At 37.5% G+C, this 21,062-nt stretch overlaps 1 protein-coding gene across 11 annotated transcripts in view; it reads right to left on the bottom strand.

Annotated features, from left to right (window-relative positions):
• The window catches only part of LOC112148664 (collagen alpha-1(XXVII) chain B), a 74,435-nt gene that overhangs the window by 30,981 nt on the left and 22,392 nt on the right, over window positions 1-21,062 (bottom strand). For all 11 annotated transcript variants that reach the window (XR_002919657.2, XR_002919656.2, XR_002919658.2 and 8 more), the window contains 11 exons: window positions 19,943-19,996; window positions 19,478-19,531; window positions 12,092-12,136; window positions 8,859-8,912; window positions 8,065-8,109; window positions 5,812-5,865; window positions 4,221-4,265; window positions 3,357-3,410; window positions 2,032-2,076; window positions 1,729-1,782; window positions 53-97 (listed from right to left, as the gene is read on the bottom strand). Coding sequence is in view for 7 of the 11 variants with exons in the window: in XM_024275922.2 (XP_024131690.1) it covers window positions 53-97; window positions 1,729-1,782; window positions 2,032-2,076; window positions 3,357-3,410; window positions 4,221-4,265; window positions 5,812-5,865; window positions 8,065-8,109; window positions 8,859-8,912; window positions 12,092-12,136; window positions 19,478-19,531; window positions 19,943-19,996 (549 nt within the window). In the remaining 4 variants the exon portion in view is untranslated. The remainder of the gene's footprint in view (window positions 1-52; window positions 98-1,728; window positions 1,783-2,031; window positions 2,077-3,356; window positions 3,411-4,220; window positions 4,266-5,811; window positions 5,866-8,064; window positions 8,110-8,858; window positions 8,913-12,091; window positions 12,137-19,477; window positions 19,532-19,942; window positions 19,997-21,062) is intronic.

The raw sequence follows: 21,062 nt of genomic DNA on the forward strand, positions 1-21,062 counted from the left end.
ATTTAGGTCAAATAAAAGCTTAAGTATTAAAAAAAAGAAATGTCCAGATCACCTTATCACCCTCCAGTCCGGCTTCACCTGGATTTCCAACGATCCCCTTAAAAACAAACAAATTGAATCAAAATTGTTTTTAACAGACTTTAATGAACAAACAAATACAGAACTTGCTACAAACAAACAAAATAAAATGTTCAAGTTTTCTCTGGATTCTTATTACATTTCAACTTCATGACAAAAATTACAAATAAAAAAGCCAAATTGCAACAAGCACAAAGATTGACTTTACAAGAGTTGTTCCAATAATTCTCTGGATTGTTAGTCCCGCCTCTTTACTAATTTTTAGCACTGACTGTACATGAGAACTGGAGTGAGTGGCCCCTCCCCCCCTGTGGTTCCAAAGAGTGGCTCCAAGAAGCTAAAATCCCGTAGACTTCTACAGCAGCTAGAACTCAGTCCCTCTTTTAGTCAGAATAACCATTCAAATATTTCAAATATCTATACTCTAAAATGACAGTCGAGACCGTCACATCTGGATCACTTGAAAGGGAGTGTGAGGAAGCGAACTTATATTATCCCACCCCGGCTCGACCATACCATTTTCTCTACATGAATTATCAATATCCGGTTCAGGAATTAGTGTCTTGCTCTGATAACTTTTCATCATCTTCTTGGTAATCTTCCTTTTTTCTATAGTTCAAGTTATTCAAGTTATAAACTGATCAATCAGATGCCTCTATAATTGTAGGCGGAGCCTGATGGCCCCCATGATCAAAACATTTGATTGATAGATTTTGTGTAGCCCGCTTTAAAGTGATAGGGGTGTGGCCTTGATACAAGCTCACACCTGACTGGAGAGAGTGGTTGCCATAGAAACAATGGCCTATGGTGCATTTACACCGTAAGTGATTCTCGTCAAATTCAAGTCTGCCGCCTCTCTCTTGACGGATGTTAAATTTACTGCTCCACGCCACAACTGCCAACGTTTTTCTGGACTCCATTTGTTGCCACATCACGGAAAACATGGATGATGTTGAGCGAGTAGCTCAGTTTTAGATATCTTGGGGAGCTCTACAGAAGCACGTCGCCGTGTCTGGGTTTACCAGATCATTCAGAGTCTCTCCCGCTGCGCTGTACTTCATGCCTTAAGCCTTACTTCTGTCTCTCTGTGGCTCCATGAGCTCTGGGACAGGATGGCGACCTGTCCCGGCTGTATCCCGCCTTTGTCCGGCAGTAACCAAGACAGTCTGTGGCAACCCCGTGACCCCAGCAGGTTAAGAAAACTGATGGAGGTTCAGGATGAAAACCCTCACATCGAGCGGCCATATTGAATGCTTTTTTCTATCCTTTGACCAAGTCACTGAAAATGTCACGTGCCCAAAGCTGAGTCCCTGATTGGTTGATTCAGCCGACACCAAAACTGCTCCACAAGACCTCAGACAGCATTGAAACTTGACACATGAATCGCGTTTGGTGTGAATGCAGCCTTAGACCAATCACGGCTTACTGACCACGTCTGGATCCAACATGGCGGCGTCTGTAAAAATGGCAACTGAATACATTTGGTTGGAGATGGAAGTAAAGCAGTTTCTGTGGGTGACATCACACTCACTGAGTCCAGTTCTCAAAGAATTTGTTTAACAGGCTTCAAATTTACTCCTGCAAAAAAATCTCCTAAACTTCTGTTCCTTAAGTAAAAGTTTATGGAATCAATCCAGACGAAGAGTTTACCTTCAGTCCAGGAGGTCCTGGTAGACCCATCGTGCCCACAGGACCCAAATCTCCCTGCAGGAACCACATCAAACATTTTCACAAAGGGAGAGATACAATTCACTCTCTTCAAATGTCAAATTTAATTTGTGAATATTTAGAATAACTCTTAAGCGCCACATTCAGGAAGAAAACAAACAGACTGAAACAACCTGCAGAGTGGTCTGTTCTTGATTGGAGATATGAAAACAAAACCTTAACAAAAGTAAAACAGCTTGGAAACGGTAGTTTGATTTATAGAATCTGAGAAAGAACAAAACTCACAGTTAGACCGGTGACTCCACATGGGCCTGGAGCTCCCAGCTCACCCTTGGAGAAACAACCGAGTTCAAATATTTATACAGCTAACGAGTTTAAAACAAACAACTTTCTACATTTATTCTGATGATAAATTGTACATTCTTTCCCTCTGATAACCTCAGTCAGGGTTTTTTGGGCTAACGTTCCGTCTGCAGCCACCATCACTCCAAACGCTGCTTACAGAGCTGGGCGCCGCACAGCAGAGAGTGGCGTTCCTGTCACCTCTTCTATCTGGCTTTGGGTGAAAGAAAATGAGCTGGAGGCTCATTTCTTCTTTAGAGGTGGTGGGGGGCTGGAGGAGGCTCTCACAGGTCAGATTCTTTTCCTCGTCAGTAATGAGAAACCAAAGACAGAGGAGCCGTGAGGAGAGCGGCCGCCGCCACTGCTGCCCTCAGATGACAGGTGACGCCAAAATGTTCCTCCAGTGAAGCAATGCAACCTCGAGCCGAGTTCCTCAGCATCTTTACAAAATAAAACCATTCATTTTGAAGTTTTAACTGACAAAATGATGATGCAGGACTCAATGTTGCATGGAGTTTGAAGATTCAGCTTAATTACTCTTTAAAAAACAAATAAAATATTAAAATCTAATTAAAATCCAGTTAAAACAATGCAAACATGAGCATTTTCCATGTAAATGGAAGAAAGAGGAGCAAGTGAAGTAATATTTTAGCTGCTAATTTATTGAAAATAACAATTTAAATGTATCTTCTGTTCATAAGCTGATCAATAATTTAAGACCACGGCCTTTAAAAGCTACAAAATGTTCAGTCCGTTATTTTCCAATAAGTAATCATCCAGTCAAGATCTCTTGATGGGAAAAAAGTTGAGTTTCTTTGAACCTGACAGGACTGTTGAGCTGCATCAGAAAGGCCTCTCACATCGTACCATCTCTGCCGAGGTTGGACACAGTAAAACTGTAGTTTTTAATTTTTCTATATGGAACAAAAAAAGTCAAGCAGACCCAAAAAAGTATACAATCCCACCCACTTTAGTTAAAGGTATCAATCAATCAACCAATCAGCCAAATTGTGACAAATTATTCTAAATTTGATACATCTATGTATTGATGCATATTTGTTTTGTCTTATTTTGTTTGGGTTTTTTTGTATGTTTTTTAATTTTAATTTTATTTTATTCTAATTGATTAAAATAAACCAAGATATAAAGTACATGTGTGTCCATTTTTGTAGTAAATGTACTACATATCCTCCCTCGTACTTTGAAACACACGAAGCAAACCTGTACGATGGCGTTTTTGAGAGGGAGGTAAATCTTCAGTCACTTACGGGGCTTCCATCGGGGCCAGGAGGTCCTCTCTTTCCAAAATCTCCAGGAAACCCCTGAAGACAAAACGAGCGGGATGGGTCACAGACTGAGTGAGATTTGGTCTGACACTTTTTAATCACAGCAAACTGGTTTACGAGTACAAACGTCAGTGGATTTGAGCCAAATTCAAATTCAAATCCCTGCTTATTCAGTCTGGCAGTAAATTCTGTGTCTGAGAGTCTCAGAGCAACAAGTATTTGTGCATGAATCAGTCAGCAGCCAGCGCACCGAGCGCCAGGACCTTCCTCAAAGGCTGAATGAAGCTGCTTGGCCCAGAACCTGCTGACTGCTCCTTTTTCTTTTCTTTTTTGTTTCTGCTTGTAATTCTGTTTCAGCGCTAGAACAAGAGGCCTGAAATAACCACAAAGCCACGCGCCCAACGTGTGCCAAGGTCAACACGCGACCTGCCACATATCACGGCTGAGCGCTCGCCTAAAGAAACCGCCGCCGTGGCGAGGAAAATGATGGATGGAGAAGCAGCAGAGATTTCCATCATTTCCTGTCTGCTGACAGCCAACAGAAGGCTTCATAAAAGACCTCTGGAGATGTCGGATGAAGGATCGGCTGCACGACAAACTTGTTCTTTACAGGGTTAAATAACAACAGCTGCTGCAGATGGAAGCCCAGAGAAGAGTGAAAGGGGATTGGAAATAATAAACTGTTTCTTTAAAATCTTCTTTTAAAAGTTTTAAAAACATTTTTTATCCTTCCCTCACACTGCAAAAACTGAATCTTAAAATCTTTGTTAAAATCTTTTCGGTGACTTTCAGTTTGATGCCACAACTCTAAATCCGTCAGAGAAGTATGTTGGGAAAAAGCTTTACCGGCCTACCCATCTCGCCCTTCTTCCCATGAACGCCAGGTATTCCCTGATGAGGGAACAGAGAGAAGAACGGACAGAGAATTATTATTTTAAAAGCACAAAGGAAAAAAAAAACATTAAATACATGTAATTTTATAAAAAATAATAAAATTTAAAAAAAATAGTAAAAAAATAAAATAGTAAAATAGTAAAATTTGAAGTTCTTTTGGCTCAAATATGAATGTCTGTCAAATCAAACTTTATTTATAAAGCATTTAAATGTAACACAAAGTGCTTTAAATCATAAAAAATTTCAATTTAAAAATCAGAAGCAAAAACAACGATCATCACGGATAAAAAAAACAATTAGTACTTGAAAAGTTGCATTACCTGCAGTAATGCTGGTGTGAATGCTTTTTGCTGAAAGTAGTCGCTAAAGATGCTGAAGCTTTTTGCTGAAAATGGTGATGCAATTTACTTTAACTGCAGAAGGAATTTGCTGAAAAGGCAAAATGTTCTATTTGCAAAATGTTAAATATGCTAAAATACTAGAAATTTTGTTAAAGAACTATAAAAAAAAGCGCAGAAGTTTATCAAAATTTTTGAAAAATTTGTAGTAAAATTGCTTAAAAAACCCTAAAACATGCCAATTTTGCAAAAAAAAATATTTCGTGTGTTGCTTAAATATGAGCTAAACTCCAAATTAGCCCAAAAACCTTAGTAGATTCCAAATTAACCAAAAACGTTAGCATGTAGCTAAAAAATATTAGCTAAACTCCAAATTAGGATAAAAAGAAAACCTATATGCCAAATTAGCCAAAAACAGCTAGCACATTGCTAAACTCCAAAATTGTCCTACATTGTTGTTCTGTATGTTTTGGATCACAATAAATGTAAAAAATAAATAAATAAAAACTCCAAAATTACCTAAAATTCTTTAGTAAGTAAAATTAGTCATTTATGTTAGCCTGTTGGTAAAATAGAAACTAAACTCTAAATTAGACTAAAAAACCCCGGGAGATAACAAAAGCTAATATATTAGCGACATGTTAGCATTTTTGGATCATTTGGCATCTACTGAGGTGTTTTGGGCTAATTTTGGGTTCAGCTAATAGTTTAACAACAAGCTAGCTTCTTTGGCTAATTTGGCATCTACTAAGGTTGTTTGGGCTAATTTTGAGTTAAGCTAGTATTTTAGCAACTTGTTAGCTTTTTGGGCTAATTTGGTATCTACTGAGGTTTTTTGAGCTAAGTTTTGGGTTAAGTTAAAATTTTGGGATATTATACAAATACTTTTAGCACTTTCAGCCAATTGTCTTAGCAATTTCTTAAATTGCCAAATCATCTTCAGCGGCCACATTCAGCAGAATATGCAGATAATGGAGATAATACAAATTTTCTAGTTACTTTAAAAATAAAGCAAAAACATGGTTGAATTTATTTAATTTTACTCCAGTTTTGTTGCAAAACAACAGAAAAAACTTTGATTTTTACTGTTTTAAACTTAGAACGTATGTTTGATATAATCACAAGTGTATGTAAGAACAATAAATACAATCTTGAATGTATTTAGTCGAGTGTTAACTATTACACAGTTTGAAATCCATACTCACTCTCTCCCCATCAGGACCAGGAAAACCAGAAAGGCCAGGAAAGCCGATGTGACCCTGGAACCACAGAGAAATGAAAGTGACTGACACCTTCCGGGACCGTTCAGTCACAGGAAATTCCCAGCTTTGTGGTCCTGCAGTCCTGCCAGGTTTGCAGCTACAGTGGAGTTGGAGAGCCAGGCCTTGAAGCAAGTGTATATGCCCATGGACTGCATGGTGCTGGCTTCCACGATGTAGTCCAAGGGCACATACCCTCGCACCAGGGATCTCTGAAGATCTTTCCTGTCCACTGGGGAAGCAGAAATACTGAAAGCATTGGAGTAAAGCTCTGCAGAATCATAGTCACCGACAGTTGACCTTAAATACTTGAAGCGAAAGCCATCTGTCACTGCGATCCAGGAGATACCGGGGGGGCAGATCAGTGGCATTTATGACATTGGCTTTTTCGAGCGCCCACAGTGGTTAGACAGGCAGGTTTTTCACACTTCATTGAGGAAGAAAGAGTACAGCTGTGTTTCTTTACAGAGACTCAATATAAGAACAGTGAGTGAGGAAGAATTTAAGAATAAAACAACAACCAAAAACAATATATATATATATATATACATATATGCACACACACATATATGTACATATATACACACACATATATGTATGTGAATGACAAAAACTTACATTTTTTGTGTAGAATTAGCTCAAGCAAACTGTGTTTGTCGTGATGTGATTTATAAGAATATTAGAACATATTTTATGACAAATTTATGCAGAAATCCAAGCAATTCCAAATGATTCACATACATTTTTCTTGCAGCTGTTAAACATTTGGTCTTTGTGACGAGAATTTCATTTTTTAAATGTGTATCTACACCCATCAGCCAATGAGAACTAAGCCTTCACCTGCACTGGTATAAGTTCATTTCAAGAGCAGAACCACAATGTTTGTTTGTAAAGGTGCAGTCACACCAAACGCAGTTCGCATGACAAATTCTCTAACCCTTAATAAAGTATAAAAATTTCAGACAATGAAAACATTTTTTTTCTTTCTGGCCTGTTTTTGTTCTAATCAAATTGTCATATAAATGTACCGCGTAAAACATTGCAATTAATCGTGATTATTCACAATCCAAAAGTGTGTAATTAATCTGATTATTTTTTTAAACAATTGACAGCAATAATATATATAAATTAGGGCTGTCAGATTTGTCGCGTTAAAAACGCATTAATCTGACGTGTGCTTGACGCCGACAATTTTTTTGACGCATTAATCGCGGACTTTCTCATACGTGCCTTTCCATACCGCGCGCAGGCGTCCCGCCCTCTAACTCACCGGCTGCTCTCACTCGATCACAGGCGGGTCTCCAACCACCGAGCTGCGAGCTAAAACCGGCTGGCGCTAGGACCTGGAGAGCTCCTGCACCCTAACCTGGCTCCGGTTCGCGTCCAGTACCACGTCTGGTGGTACCGGCTCGCGTCCGGCGCCGCGTCCCGAGAGCTGCGGACCCCCGACGTTCCGAACAGCAAGCGCACCGGGGGACGTTTTAAATGTTCTGGAGGTTTAAGCGTGATCCAGCCCCAGCATAGCGGTCTGTCTGCCGGCATATTCATGGCGTGAGCTCCGCTGGACACGTCGCTGCATCGAGCTGCAGCCAGAGAACGCGGCGGCAGTAACAGACTGTCAAACTATCCACAGTGTATCCCGCTTTTCTCAGTCTTTAATGTTTTAAAAAACAAAAGTTCATTGGAAATGATAAATCTCTATTTCATTTATTACTGTAGTTCAGCAGAGGAGGAAAAGATTTGGTCCTGACAAAAAATGAACATGAAAGTGTTATGGAAATTTTATTTTTGATGTTTTTTATTTTATTTTACTGAACGTTGATTGAAGTTTTGAATTTAAAATGCCCTTCACTTGCACTTGGGCTTTTGTTAGGCATTTTATGTTACAGCCTTTTATTGTTAAGAAAGTTTATCTCAATACAATGTTACAAAATAAAGTATTTCTGATGAAAACTATTAATTTTGTCATTCTTGTTTTCATAATTAATGTAGAACTGCTAAATTCCACGAACCACACATTTTTTTCCTTAAAAAAAGGCCACATGTAAATTTGCGATTAATCGCGAGTTCTGGACAATGCGATTAATCGTGATTAAAAATTTTAATCGCCTGACAGCTCTAATTTATATATATATATATATATATATATATATATATATATATATATATATTTATGTATAGCATCAAGCATTGGCTCACCCTGAGTCCTTTTGGTCCCATTCTTCCTACTGGTCCAGGTAACCCCTAAAATATGACACAAAATACATAAATTAAACTCCGACAGGTGAGAGTCTGACATTTATATCAACGATCACATCTTTGAGGTGTCACTTTATCCACCGGGGTCGCTAGAGTTCAGCATCCCAACATGAACTGCGTCAGAGCGTGCCGGTGGTAGGCGGAGCTACAACCTAACCATCCACAGGAATCTATCAGAGTAACAGGTCTGAACTCTGCTGCTGCTCAGAACATCTCAGCAGCTTCTGGATGGCAGCTGAAAGCGATTGGAGAACACTTCAGTTGCAAAGATGCAAACGCTGTTTTCTAAAGTGTAACAAAACCAGATTGAATGAGAGGGATGGAGCGGAAGCTTATTTTACCCCGCGGGGGAACAGAAGTCAGACTTCTATTACCTTTCCTTTCTAAAAGGTGCTGCGCACAACTTTTTCTGACCTTTCATTTCCCCAGTAGATTAGAAGCATCTGTCGTCTCATTCCTCCACTAGTGATCCTCTGCTTCTGCTGTGACCTCAATTCTAACATCGATCTGCTGCAATCTTTTCATCTAAATTTAACAAATTAGATGTTGGTTTGGTACCACTTCTTCCCCTATTTACCCACAAAAAGGCTTTTTTCTAAAAAGCTCATTTTTCTATCTTAGTTTTTTTATTCTGAAATAAACAAAATGCATGTTATTGTCGTTTTCTTCTACTGTGATTGTGTGTTTGTCAGTGTTCCAGCTCAATCAGCACAGCAACTCTAGATTTACTGCACCTGCCTGCCAGGATAGCCTTTGGCTCCTGGACTTCCATCATCTCCTCGATCACCCTGTGAAGACAAAGACGGAGCAGAAATCAGCTCCAGGAGAGGAAACCACAGGAGGAGGGGAAGGATGAAAATATTCCCAGGAAAAAGAAGGTTGTATGGAGATGTTTTGTGTCCACGGTTGTAGATTCACTGACCTACGGTGGCCCTGAAGTTAAAATCACATCAGCGTTTACTATAGATCACAACGAGAACTACAAAACAAATCATTAAAAAAATGTTAGAAATTAAAAAATGAAAAAGAAATGTTTCGGAAAACACAATTTACAGAAATCATATATATATCTCATTATGAGGACCATTTCTAGTACTCTGCTGCTTTTTTTCTTTAGACAGAAATAATATGGATTAAGAATTTTTATTTGTATTTCTTTTCAATTTGTCACTGATCCATTTGCATTTTCTATACAGTCAAGAAAACAATAACTACTATTCAAACACAGCTTATTATTAACCCTTTAACACTGTAACTGATTATGTTCTTTCATTTCCTGCAACTTTTGCAAGGCAAATTAACTTGCATAGTACATTTCATGTACATCAGGGCTGTCAAACTCAATCGCACAGAGGGCCAAAATCCAAAATATATATTCAAACTGTTAGAATTTAATTATTATAATATTTAAGATACATTTAAAAATCTTTGTTTAACTTACAAAAAAAAATCATAATTATTGTGCATTTTTTTAACTATAAAGTTGGACTTTGTGGCTCTTGTTGAGTTCTGGTCTGTGGGAAACGAGACTAAATGGCATCTTTAGTGTTAATTTTGCAGTTAATTAGTGAATAATTAGGATTCACTGTTTATGGTATTCACTGTTTGTACCATTGTGGCGTAACAACTTCCTAACGAGGAGTTTTATTCTTTTCCATTTTTTTTTTTTCAAACAAAACAACCATAAAAAGTCAGGAATGGAAACAGCATCCCCTTCCTGTTTTAGCTTGTTTGCTTAGATAATTTTCTTTGGACAGTAAGTTCATCCACTCCAGGAAACTGCAGCGCTGCAGAGGAAAAGATGGTGTCTTTATGTTGCACACAGCACATTCCTGTGAAAGAAATGACGCGCGGTCTGGACTCAGACGGGAGGAGGAAGAGGAAGTGAAGATGAATGACCTGTGACATCCAAACTATTTAGTCCACTTGCACATCTGCCAAAACTCACTGCTGTTACTTTCCCGCTACAGCGATGCAGATGTGTGACACTCCACTGCTTTGGAGTGTCACACATCTGCATCGCTGCAACACTTTGTGTTTTCTTCTGCTTTGTGACCATAAACAGGGAGACAATGAGGAAACCGCTGACCCGCTTCCTGAAATGTAATCTAATGTAAAAACATGCGTCAGAATCAGCTGATTCATGGTGATCATGTGAACGGTAGAATATTTATGGCAAGTCAAAAAAACATTTATTCACTGCCACACTATTGGTGTTTTAGGGCTAACTACGGTGGCCCTGAAGGTTAGATCACATAAACAAATTCATCAATGCAAAACCTTATAGAGATCTCAATGACAGTTAAAAAAGCAAAATAAATAATAATAATGAAACGTTTTAGAAATCTATAAACAAAAGTACACAAATCAAAACCCCCTCAAAAAAAAGACAGGAAATGTTTCAAAAAACAAAAATAAATTTCAAAAATCAAAATGAAAGGCTCCGTGATCACGAAACGTTTAAAAGTTTTTCTTTTTTTTTAGCTCTGTGAAGAATTTTAAAGTCCTACTCCAACTATATTTGATCTGTTTTCAAAGCGTTTTAAATTTTAAATTTCTTTATGATTCAGGCAAAATCTAAAAACTTGTCGTTTTCTAGGACATAGTTTCTGCAGAGCGACAGGAGTTCATTAGAGTTATGAGCAGGACTGTTAGTGTGAAGTAACCCCACACTGATATCTAATGAAATCATTGATTACTCTCTCCCACTAGCTTACAGCCCCTCACAACCCCAAGCTAACATTACAGTGCAATATCAGTGAGCAGTATCGATTTTATCCAGACGCAGTTCTGATCCAGATCGTAGCTCAGACCAGGAAAACAAAGACATTCATGGATCTATTTGTCCACAAGTAGATGGATCAGAATGGGGCGGAGCAGGAAGACTTTGGTTCCACCCATCTCACTTGTTGTCCCAAATTTAAGCTTTTTCAAACTGCACATTTTTATTAATTTTCATAAACTATTTACATTTAGTAGTTTGTCATTATTGTAGAACTGTTATTAATAAAAGGTTTATGTTTACCAGCTTGTAAATTAATTATTTTAAAATCTTAATGCCGATACTGACAGCAAATAAAAAGGAAAGTGACCACGAAAAGTGCTGAGTTAAATGCAGTGTGGTCGAGAAGGTGGAGAAGGTGGAGAAGGTTGAGAAGGTCGGTGCACCAAACCTTCGTGCTGGTGCACCTAAGAGAAACAGTTAGGCCACCGGTCTAACCAGTACAAAAAGTTAGTCTTGAGCCCGGATATGGGTATGTATGTGACACGCCTATGCATACAATCATGCATCAGAAAGTGGGCGGAGCTTACTAAGGCCTTACTAACAGGGACGGCGAAGGCTTTAACTCGTGGGCCAGGAGCAGATGTTCGGAGTGTCCACCTCATTAAAGAGAGAATCTGGACAAAAGATGCTTTAACTTTGATTGAAAATGATCAGAACAGAAAAGAACAGTTTGGAGTTTTATTTTAAAACTGGCTTTTGTTCTCCTTCTAGGACCAACTACATTGATGATGTTCCTCAGGAAAACTTAAAGAAATGCTGCAATGATGAGATGTTGGAATGATTGTATTTTTGGTATTCAGAAACTTTATACTTTTTGAAATACTGAGCAAAATATGCTCCATAGTAAATTAATGAGTCTTCAAATTTCAACTTTTTAAGTAGATTAACAAGCCTTTAAATATATTTATGGGCTATGTTTAAACTTTTATAGTAATTAAAAAAAAATAATTTTAGCAAAATGCTAATGTTTTTGGCTAATTAGTTGTCCATTGAGGTTTTATAGGCTAATTTAGGGTTTAGCTTCTATTTCAGCAACAGGCTAACGTTCTTGATTAATTTCATTTACTGAGCATGTTTTTCTTCTCATTTCCATAGAATGTTTCATTTGAACTCATAGTCATGAATACATTAATGTAAGAATTGGATGGACTTGCATCAAACTGTTAGAGAAAAAACACTTACAGGTTCTCCTGGGAGGCCGGCTGGACCCGAGTGACCCTTTTGTCCCTGTTGATGGAGGAAAACGAGGGAAAGATCAGAAAAAACTCCCGACTGTGACATGGTACCGTCCAGTTCAGATTCAGGGTTCAACATCCAGACAAAACTCCTTTAAAAGGGTTTTAATGCCATCTTGTTGTATTTGGTTGAAATGTTTTATATTTTCCTGTTTGTTGCAGTTTTGAAAATGAAGCCGCATGGATGCAAGTCAAGAATTCCGACTTGTCTGACAGGGAAATATCATCATCATCTTCATGCTGCCTGGAGGGAAGATTATGTTGTTTATACGCGATGATATTTTACAATCATGACCATCGCAGTCAGCACTGCAGGGGCTCAAATTAAGATGCAAGATTTTCCAGCTTATAACTCTGCTTTGTTTACTCTAAAAAAAAGAAGTCAATCAAAAACCTAATAAAAGAAAGACAGCTTGGTGAAAACGACTCTGCGGGAAAAGCTGCTTCCAGAGCGGTGAAACTAAAAGACTACTTATCACAACTGCTGTCTGCTCAATTTATGATTTCTACAAAGAGAACAATGCAGGTCCCATTTATTATTGCAGAACGGCGTAGCGTTGTGTTGGTCTAATCAATGCCACCTCTGCACTCTGGGAAAACAATTCCGAATTGTTTTGCATTAATAAAACCAGTAAAGCAATTAGGCAGTAACACATTGAAACCTAAAAGGGTAATTGATGGTCATTGTCAAGCCCTGTTATCTCCAATGAGCATGCCAGCTGGAAACAAAATATATTAATTTAGTCGCAATCAAGGCCTGCAGCGGCGCAGAAAGAGTCGTGGAAAGTCATCTCTGAAGGATGAACGAGGCTGTACTCTCAGATGGAAAGTCATTAACCACCCGCTGCGTTGGCCTGTCAGCCGCAGAGCCAGCAAGCAGCAGGAGGTGAAAAAATGTCATCAAAGTAAACAAACAAGTGGTGCCCTCAAACCTGGAGTCAGGCTGTCTGCAAGGAGTGAACGACAGTGATTGGGAAGTGGAACTCGACGGATGAGATCTGTGCAATCTCTGCTCTTTGACCACACCTCTACAGCTGTACAACATCTTTGAGACAGAAGACGGGTTAAAGTGAAAGGGTATGCAGCATTGTGAGCAGAAATCTAGACTCATCGTCTTCCTCTGGATGCTAGAGCACAGGTGTCAAAGTCAAGGCCCGGGGGCCGGATCCGGCCCTCCAGATCATTTTATTTTATTGTTATTAATGTTATTTTGCTCTTATTTCTAACTTGTATAATTTTTACAAAAAATATTTTTATGGAGAGTAAAATATTTTTATTATTCATAATTTTGTCTTTTTTTCATTTTTTAAGGCTATTTTAAAGTTTAGCTAATCTATCAGCTACAGGCTAGCTGTGTTGGCTAACATTAGTTGTTTTTTTTTGTTTTTGTTTTTTTTTTTTTAAGGCTAATTTGGCATTTTACGTGCTTACTTGTTTTGGATAATTTAAGTGTTCCTCACAGTTTTTTACGATATTTTGAAGTTTAGCTATTTTTATCAGCTACATGCTAGCTGTTTTGGCTAACCTAAGCTTTTTGTTATTTTTTTTTTAGGATAATTTGGAATTTTGCTAATCTTTTAGCTGGCTATCAGCTTCAGCGTTTTTAGCTATCAATTTCAGCATCTTCAGCAGCCAAATTCAGCTTACAGCATTCACAGTAGCATTATCACAGGAAATGCTTTATATCTAGTTCATAATTATGTTTAAAAGTTACGTTTTTACCGTTGAGGTTCTCTTCAGTCTTGCATTACTCTATCCTAAACAAAAGTTTATGAACTTCACTTTAGGGTTTATTTTTAAAAAGTTTTTCTATAAGTAAAGCAAGAATTAGAGTTAAGAACAATTCTTGATTTCACTGCTTACACTTCCTGCACTGGGAAAATAACAGAGAAGGGGTTGAGACCATTAAATACCCTGAAAAGAACAATAAACACACAACTTTATTATTTCATTTAATCAAATTATTGTTGCGATCAGTGCAACTGCGTACAAAGTTTAATTGTTTTAGTGAAAGAAGTGGACATTTTTCATCATCTTCAGCAAAAAAATCCTTCATTTATAAGCAATCAGAGCATTTCTTTAAATCTGAGCAGAAATGTTTCTGGCAAAGCTCAGATTTGATTATAATCAATTCTCTCAAATCCAAACACAACGACAGAGATTTTGACCACGCCTCCGACAGCAGATTGAAGCCAGATGATGACACACAACAACACCTCTGCATTGTTGTGTCAATGCAGGAGCAGACACAGAAAGACACATGCATGAGTTTTGGCCCTTTGGAGCTGTATCACAAAAACATAAACCTAGATCAGGAGTCTGAAACTTGGAGCTCCAGATCCACATGTGGATCTTTTATCTCTCCACTGTGGCTCCTTGATCAAACATAAAGTCATGGAGACTGCTGACCCAGCATGTCGACCGTTGGAGTCAGCAGCTCCGAACCAAAACTACCTAAAGAAAACAAATAAACAAAGCCCACAAACTAAGACTACCAAACCCCAAACTAAAATAACTAAACCCAGCAGTGTAAGACTGCTGAGGACAAAGAGGAGAAAAAGGAAAACTAGCATTTCTTTAAAGTAAGGATTACTTAATTAGCATTCATTTAATTTCAATTAGTTAAATATATAAACTGATGTCTGAGGTTCAATAGACGATAAACTCTGTAGGTTTTTACATCCTGTTGACCTGAAGACGTCTTGTTTGATCAACTCTACCTCCAGAATGAACAAATTTTATATGCAAAGCAAAACTTTGGGAAAAAGTTTGATCTTTGAGTTAATAGCATATATTATCTTATGCTGCACAACATTGGTTACTAGCTGCTCAGAGATGATCCTGTTTAGCATAGAGGACCTTTTAGTTTGAAAATAAGTTTAAAAATATATTTAAGAGATAATAGTTTCTTTTTTATATTTTTCTTTTGTTTGTGCCAAAAAATAGACAAAATTCATATTTATTACTTAAAAAAAGGTCATGAAGACAAATCCAAATTTCCTAAAGGCTAAAGTAAAACTATGCAGCTCCTTCTAGGTCTTGATCAGTAGAAAAAGAACCCTTTTACTGTTAAAGGTTGCCGACTCCTGGTGCAGAGGCCAGATGTTACCGTGAAGAGCCAGGTTCCAATACATCTACTGCTTGACACAAAGATGGCAAAGTCAGAGATTGTGAATGAGTTGATGCTCTTTCAGAAGAAAGAAAAAGAGCGACTTGGATGGAGTCAAATCGGAGCCAGAAATATTTGAAACTCAAATAAAACATTTTAAATAAATATTGGTGTTTGGCCAAAAAAAAGTAAAATGTCGGAAACTTTTTGCTATTCTAAAATAAACTTCATTATTTTCAGCTTCAAATGTTCTGTTTTTCAGGTTTCAAAACTCAAAATTTCAATTTCAACTCCTTTTCTTTTCGTTTTCTTTTCAGAAAATTTCAGTTTTAAAACTTTTGGTCCGGTTGTGGCGGGGCTAACATGAATGAGGTTTTCTTTGTCTGTATTTAGCACAATAAGATGGCACTTAGAACAGCGTTTTGGGCATGATCAAACTCTGATTTTTACACCCGTCTTGGCACAACATCCGACAATAAAACCATTTTCTGACCGTAATTATCACAGTTCTCAGAGTCAGTGAACGCAGCAGGACTGAAGTTACCACCCACATCAGTTCTGATTGGTCTTTTGTGTTAGCCCCGCCCCAGTGCGCCACAACGGAACCAAATGTTTAAAACAGAATTTTTAGATTTAAACATGAAAAGAAAGAGTTGAAAGTGAAATAAAGGTTTGAAACTGAAAAAAAGGTTTGAAATTGACATTTTGAGTCTTGAAACCTAAAAAACAGAACATTTGAATTTGAAAATAATTACGTTTATTTTAGAATAGCAAAAAGTTTCAGACATTTTACATTTATTTTGGCCAAACACAAAATATTTTTTTCCAAATGTTTAATTTGAGTCTTAAATGATTTTGGCCCCATAGACTCCAGATCAACTCTGCAGTAATACCAGCAGCTCGAGGCAGCAGTAGCGTCATGTGGCAGACGCAGTTATATCACTGCTTTGTGAAGATTTTATTTTTCCAAAAATAGTCTCATACTCTTAATGTTCTGCAAAAAATTACTGAGCACAATTAAGAAAACGAGGAGAAAACCCCAAATGAAGTGTTTTTAATCATAACAATCCGTGCTGGCTGAAGAGACTGAAGAAAGACTTCCCATTAGGTAATCCTCTCCTCAGTGTTTGACACACTCATAGATGAGTCTCCTCTACTTTACTGTGCAAACATCTGACTGACTCCCAGGAAAGTTTCCATTTCATCTTTGCACATTTCCCACAGCGAGGAAAGCCTTTTTCTGGCAGACGGCCACAAACTCAGCAGAAAACTCAGAGAAAAGAGTCGGGATTGTAGCAGGTCAAGTTTCACCGGTCACTCCCGGGAGGAGAAAATAAAGGGGAGTTGAGATTTAGAGGTTTGTGGTGGACAAATAAAGTTCTGGCTAAAAAAATAAAAGAAAAGTAAAAATGAAAACAGAACAAAGTCAGAGAGTTGCACACGGCTCAGTGTGGAGCGCCATTCGGATTCGGCAAACACAAACTCATGGATACGTTTAGTCGTTACTGTGATTAGAGTTCAGTGGCGCTTCGGGCTGCAAGTCTTTACATGACTTACAAATCAACACAAGTGCTGGGAATACTTAGTAAAGGCTAATTTGTCATTTACTGAGGTTTTTATAGGCTAATTTTGAGCTTAGCTTCAATTTTGCAACAGGCTAATGCTTTTGAATAATTTAGTTTACTGAAGAATTTTAGGATATTTTCGATTTTAGCTAGTATTTAAGGAACGAGCTAGCTTTTTTGGCAAATTTAGAGTTTAGCTTCAATTTTAGCAACAAGCTAACATTTTTGGCTAATTTAGTTTACTAAGGATTGTAAGGTTTTTTGGAACTTAGCTAGTATTTAAGCAACGAGTTAGCTTTTTTTGGCTAATTTGGCATCTACCAAGTTTTTTTATGCTAATTTAGAGTTTAGCTCATATTTAAGCAACAACTTAACTATTTTTGCAAAACTGGCATGTATTAGGGATTTTTAAGTAATTTTACTACAATTCTTTCCAAAATTAAGGTAAACTTAGAGCTCTTTAGTAGTTGTTTAACAAAATTTTCAGTCTTTCAGCAAATGTAACATTTTGTAAATAGCTTTTAAAATTTCAGCAAATCCCTTCTGCAATTAAAGGAAATTGTGTCACTATTTTCAGCAAAAACTTTAGCATCTTCAGCGACTACTTTCAGCAAACAACATTCACACTAGGACTATTGCAGGAAATGCAACTTTTCTAGTTATTAGTAATTATTTTGTTCAAATTTAAAAAAGGAGAGAGGAATTCTGTTTTTTTTTCTCTTCATATTAGCAGGGAATATACCCTTCAGTCTGGTTTGTTTATAGATACATTTTGGGGGGAATAAAACTTCAAAACTTCTCCTTTTAAATAAACGTAGTCAGGTATGGATGGGTGGATGGATGGATGATGGATGGATGATGATGGACGGATGGATGTTTAAGAACATCCACTTTCACTTTTGTAATATATGTAAAGACTAACCCAGACAGAAATGATGTTACATTCTTCTCATTTTTTTTTATTTTTGACAATAATTATTTTGTAAATTGTCCTGCAAAAGCATGGATTCTACTGCATCACTGATCAATTCTCTGAGATTATAACTCGTAAAACAAACTGTAAGAGTTACCCTCAAAGTTCCACCTGTTGGTATCACTAAAAGGCAGATCCAAAACTTTCCACAGATTTCCAACAAACTTAAACCATTTCTCCAAAAACTCCATCTTCCGTAACCAAAGCATGACAAATTCTTTTTCAGTCTCTCACCAACATATGGACAAAAACATCCACCAGCCAGCAGGTGGATTTTCAGGCAAAGTAACATGACAAAGAACTGCAGCAGGCTTTTCTTCACCTTCAGTTACTCATATAGGAATTAAAAAAAATTAAACAGTCTGAAAAAGACACAGATCAAGATGAACACGCAAAAAAAAACATATTAAAAAAACATTTATCAACTTTACTTATTCATTAATTGAAATTTTCATTTATTCATGATATAAATCTCGTAGGAATCAATTCTAAACACACAGTTGGTCTTTGTAAATTAACTTCAAAAGAGATCTGTAATATTGTATTCTCTCAAAGTCTTTTAATTAAATGGAATCCGAATGTGAAGAAAATAAATCCACTGAAGCTAACAGCAGAAGAATGAAATCCTCTTTAAACAGGATTCATTGGATTATTATCAAACTTTTCTTCTGCCATCAAACATCATTTTTGGTGTTTTTATTACAAAACAAGTTCATTTTACCTCAAGACCTTCAGATGCCAATGTCCTCTGTCGTAAATCATTTTTATTTGATTTATAACTAAATAAAGTGAATTTAATTTTCTAATACATGTAAAAAAGAATGGGTTGTTATATTTAGATGTCTAGTTTCTTGATTTTTGTGTACGTTTTTAAATATTTACTGTTTGTCTTTGCTACCTTACAACATATTTTGTGATTGTAAAACTCTGTGGATCCACGTCCAATACAAACATTTCAATCATATGAAAAATGAAGTCAGCCTGTGACTAAACAAACGTCCAGATGAAAGTTCCCGACCAAAACCTTCAGAAACCTCAGAGGCAGCTGCTGAAGTCCTGATTCTGCAGCTCTATGGGACATCGTTCTTCATTTGCTCTTGTTTATCTGAGGATCTGTTAAATTCGGAGTCATTTTGAAAAGCAGGAAACAAGCAAAACGTGACAACTTACATCTACAAACCAGACCGAGCAGGAAATCCCAGCAGGCTCAAGAACACTCGACACTTGTAATTACAGAGAGGGGCTTGGGAAAAGGCCAGGAATGAAACGCAAACCAAAACTCGGCTGCAAACCGTCACTCTCTGTCAGGAGGACTCAGCAGAGCGACGGAAGAGGATCAAGAGGGGAACCAGAACACAGAACTAACCTGCAGAATCTAAAACATTCGACCCGATGATGTAACCGTCCTGATCCGTGTTAATCCATCCCACCTGCTGTCAGAATCCAGGTGTTGTTCTTGTTTGACAAACCGCTCAAAGCTTCATGTTTTACTGCAGGTCTTTACAGGTTTGTGGACCAAAAACAGGAGAGTTTTCACTTTAAAAACACAATTGATCTACAAACTGGAGCTGAATATTGTTTATTTACTTCCATGAAAGGTTTTTGAAGATAACTTGAACTTTCATTTATTTACAAACCATCATCCAAACTCTTCAACTATCATTGGATCATTGTAGCAGTTTTTACCTTTCGTCCGTCATGTCCAGGTGGTCCAGGGGGGCCGACGAGACCAGGTTCTCCCTGAGACAAAGAACCGGGTTGTTAGAATAATTCTTAGGATTAAATCTGGAAGATTTTTTATTCAAATTTTAAGACTTGTAAGAGAACCAAGGTCCAACCGAAAACTAAAATAACAAAACCTGGCAGTGAAAGACTGCCGAGGACAAACCAGAACCACACAAACCAGAACCACACAAACCAGAACCACACAAACCAAAACCACACAAACCAGAACCACACAAATCAGAACCACACAAACCAGAACCACACAAACTGTTCCCCCAGCTAGCTGCTCAGCTTCACTGAAGATTTGTGCGTTGATGGTTGTGTGTTTAGCGTGACTAAAATAGTTACTGTGAAGTTAAGCCCAATAAATGTCATCTCTTCGTTTTAATGTCATATTATGCGGGAATTTCTAACAGATATTTTTACTTTTTGCCCTTTTGGAGCTTGACCAGGAGAAAGTCCGGGGTCTCCTTTGTGTCCCTGAAACACAACAGAAAACAGTATTTAGTCCATCAGTAGAAACACAAAAGTAACACAATCTAAACCAGAAGAGGTCACAGTTAACACCGAATTTATACTAACAAACAGCCAGAAGCTCAACCAGTTTATTGAAAGATCTGTTTGATTAATCTACAGAGATGTCCTCTGTTAAAGTCTGTGTGTTACACAGTTTACATCACGGACTCGGGGAGCGATTGTGGACATTCTTCTGCCTTTTGAGGCAGTGCTGCTGCAGTCAGAGCACTCTGGATCACAACTGCTTACTGGAAACCTTCTGAAGGTTTTTTATCTTTTTTGACAAATTGGGATGTGGATTTGTGAAGAGCTCATATTTATACGGTTTGATCTGTTTTTAGAAATTTAGAAACTACCACCAAAACATTAGTGTAACATTGAAAACCCTTCAAATGTGCATTTATTTAATTTAAGATGAAATTTGGCTTCGACTAAGACATGTGAGGGAACTTCCTCCTGACAAATATCCTCTGAGTTCTTTAGGGAGTAATTCTATGGCTGAGGACAGAGTACGTCAAATGTGTCCAAGTCAAGGCCCGGGGGCCGGATCCGGCCCTCGGGATAATTCTATCCGGCCCTCCAGATCATTTTATTTTGTTGTTATTAATGGCCCGATGTTATCTTGTGCTTATTCCTAACGTGTTTCAATTGTCAAAACATGCATTTAAAATATTAAAAGTAAAATATTGAAAGTTATTTATGACTTAAGTTTATTTATTCTAGATTTATTCCTGCCTTTTTATTATTCAGAATGATGTTTAAAATATGAAGGTTGTAAGAATTGGCATTCTTTAAGCTTTTTGGACTATTTTTGGCATTTACCAAGATTTTTCTGGCTGTTTTGGAGTTTAATATTTCAGCTACATGCTAGCTGTTTTGGCTAACCAAAGTTTTTTTTCTTTTAGTTTTTTAGGCTGATTTGGAATTTAGCTAATATTTTAGCTGGCTATCAGTCTCAGCATTTTCAGCTATTAGCTTCAAGGATTTCAGCTTTCATCTTCAGGATTTTAAGCCATCAGCTTCGGTGTTT

This window comes from Oryzias melastigma, linkage group LG9 (genome assembly GCF_002922805.2).
Source record: "Oryzias melastigma strain HK-1 linkage group LG9, ASM292280v2, whole genome shotgun sequence".
NCBI lineage: Eukaryota > Metazoa > Chordata > Actinopteri > Beloniformes > Adrianichthyidae > Oryzias > Oryzias melastigma.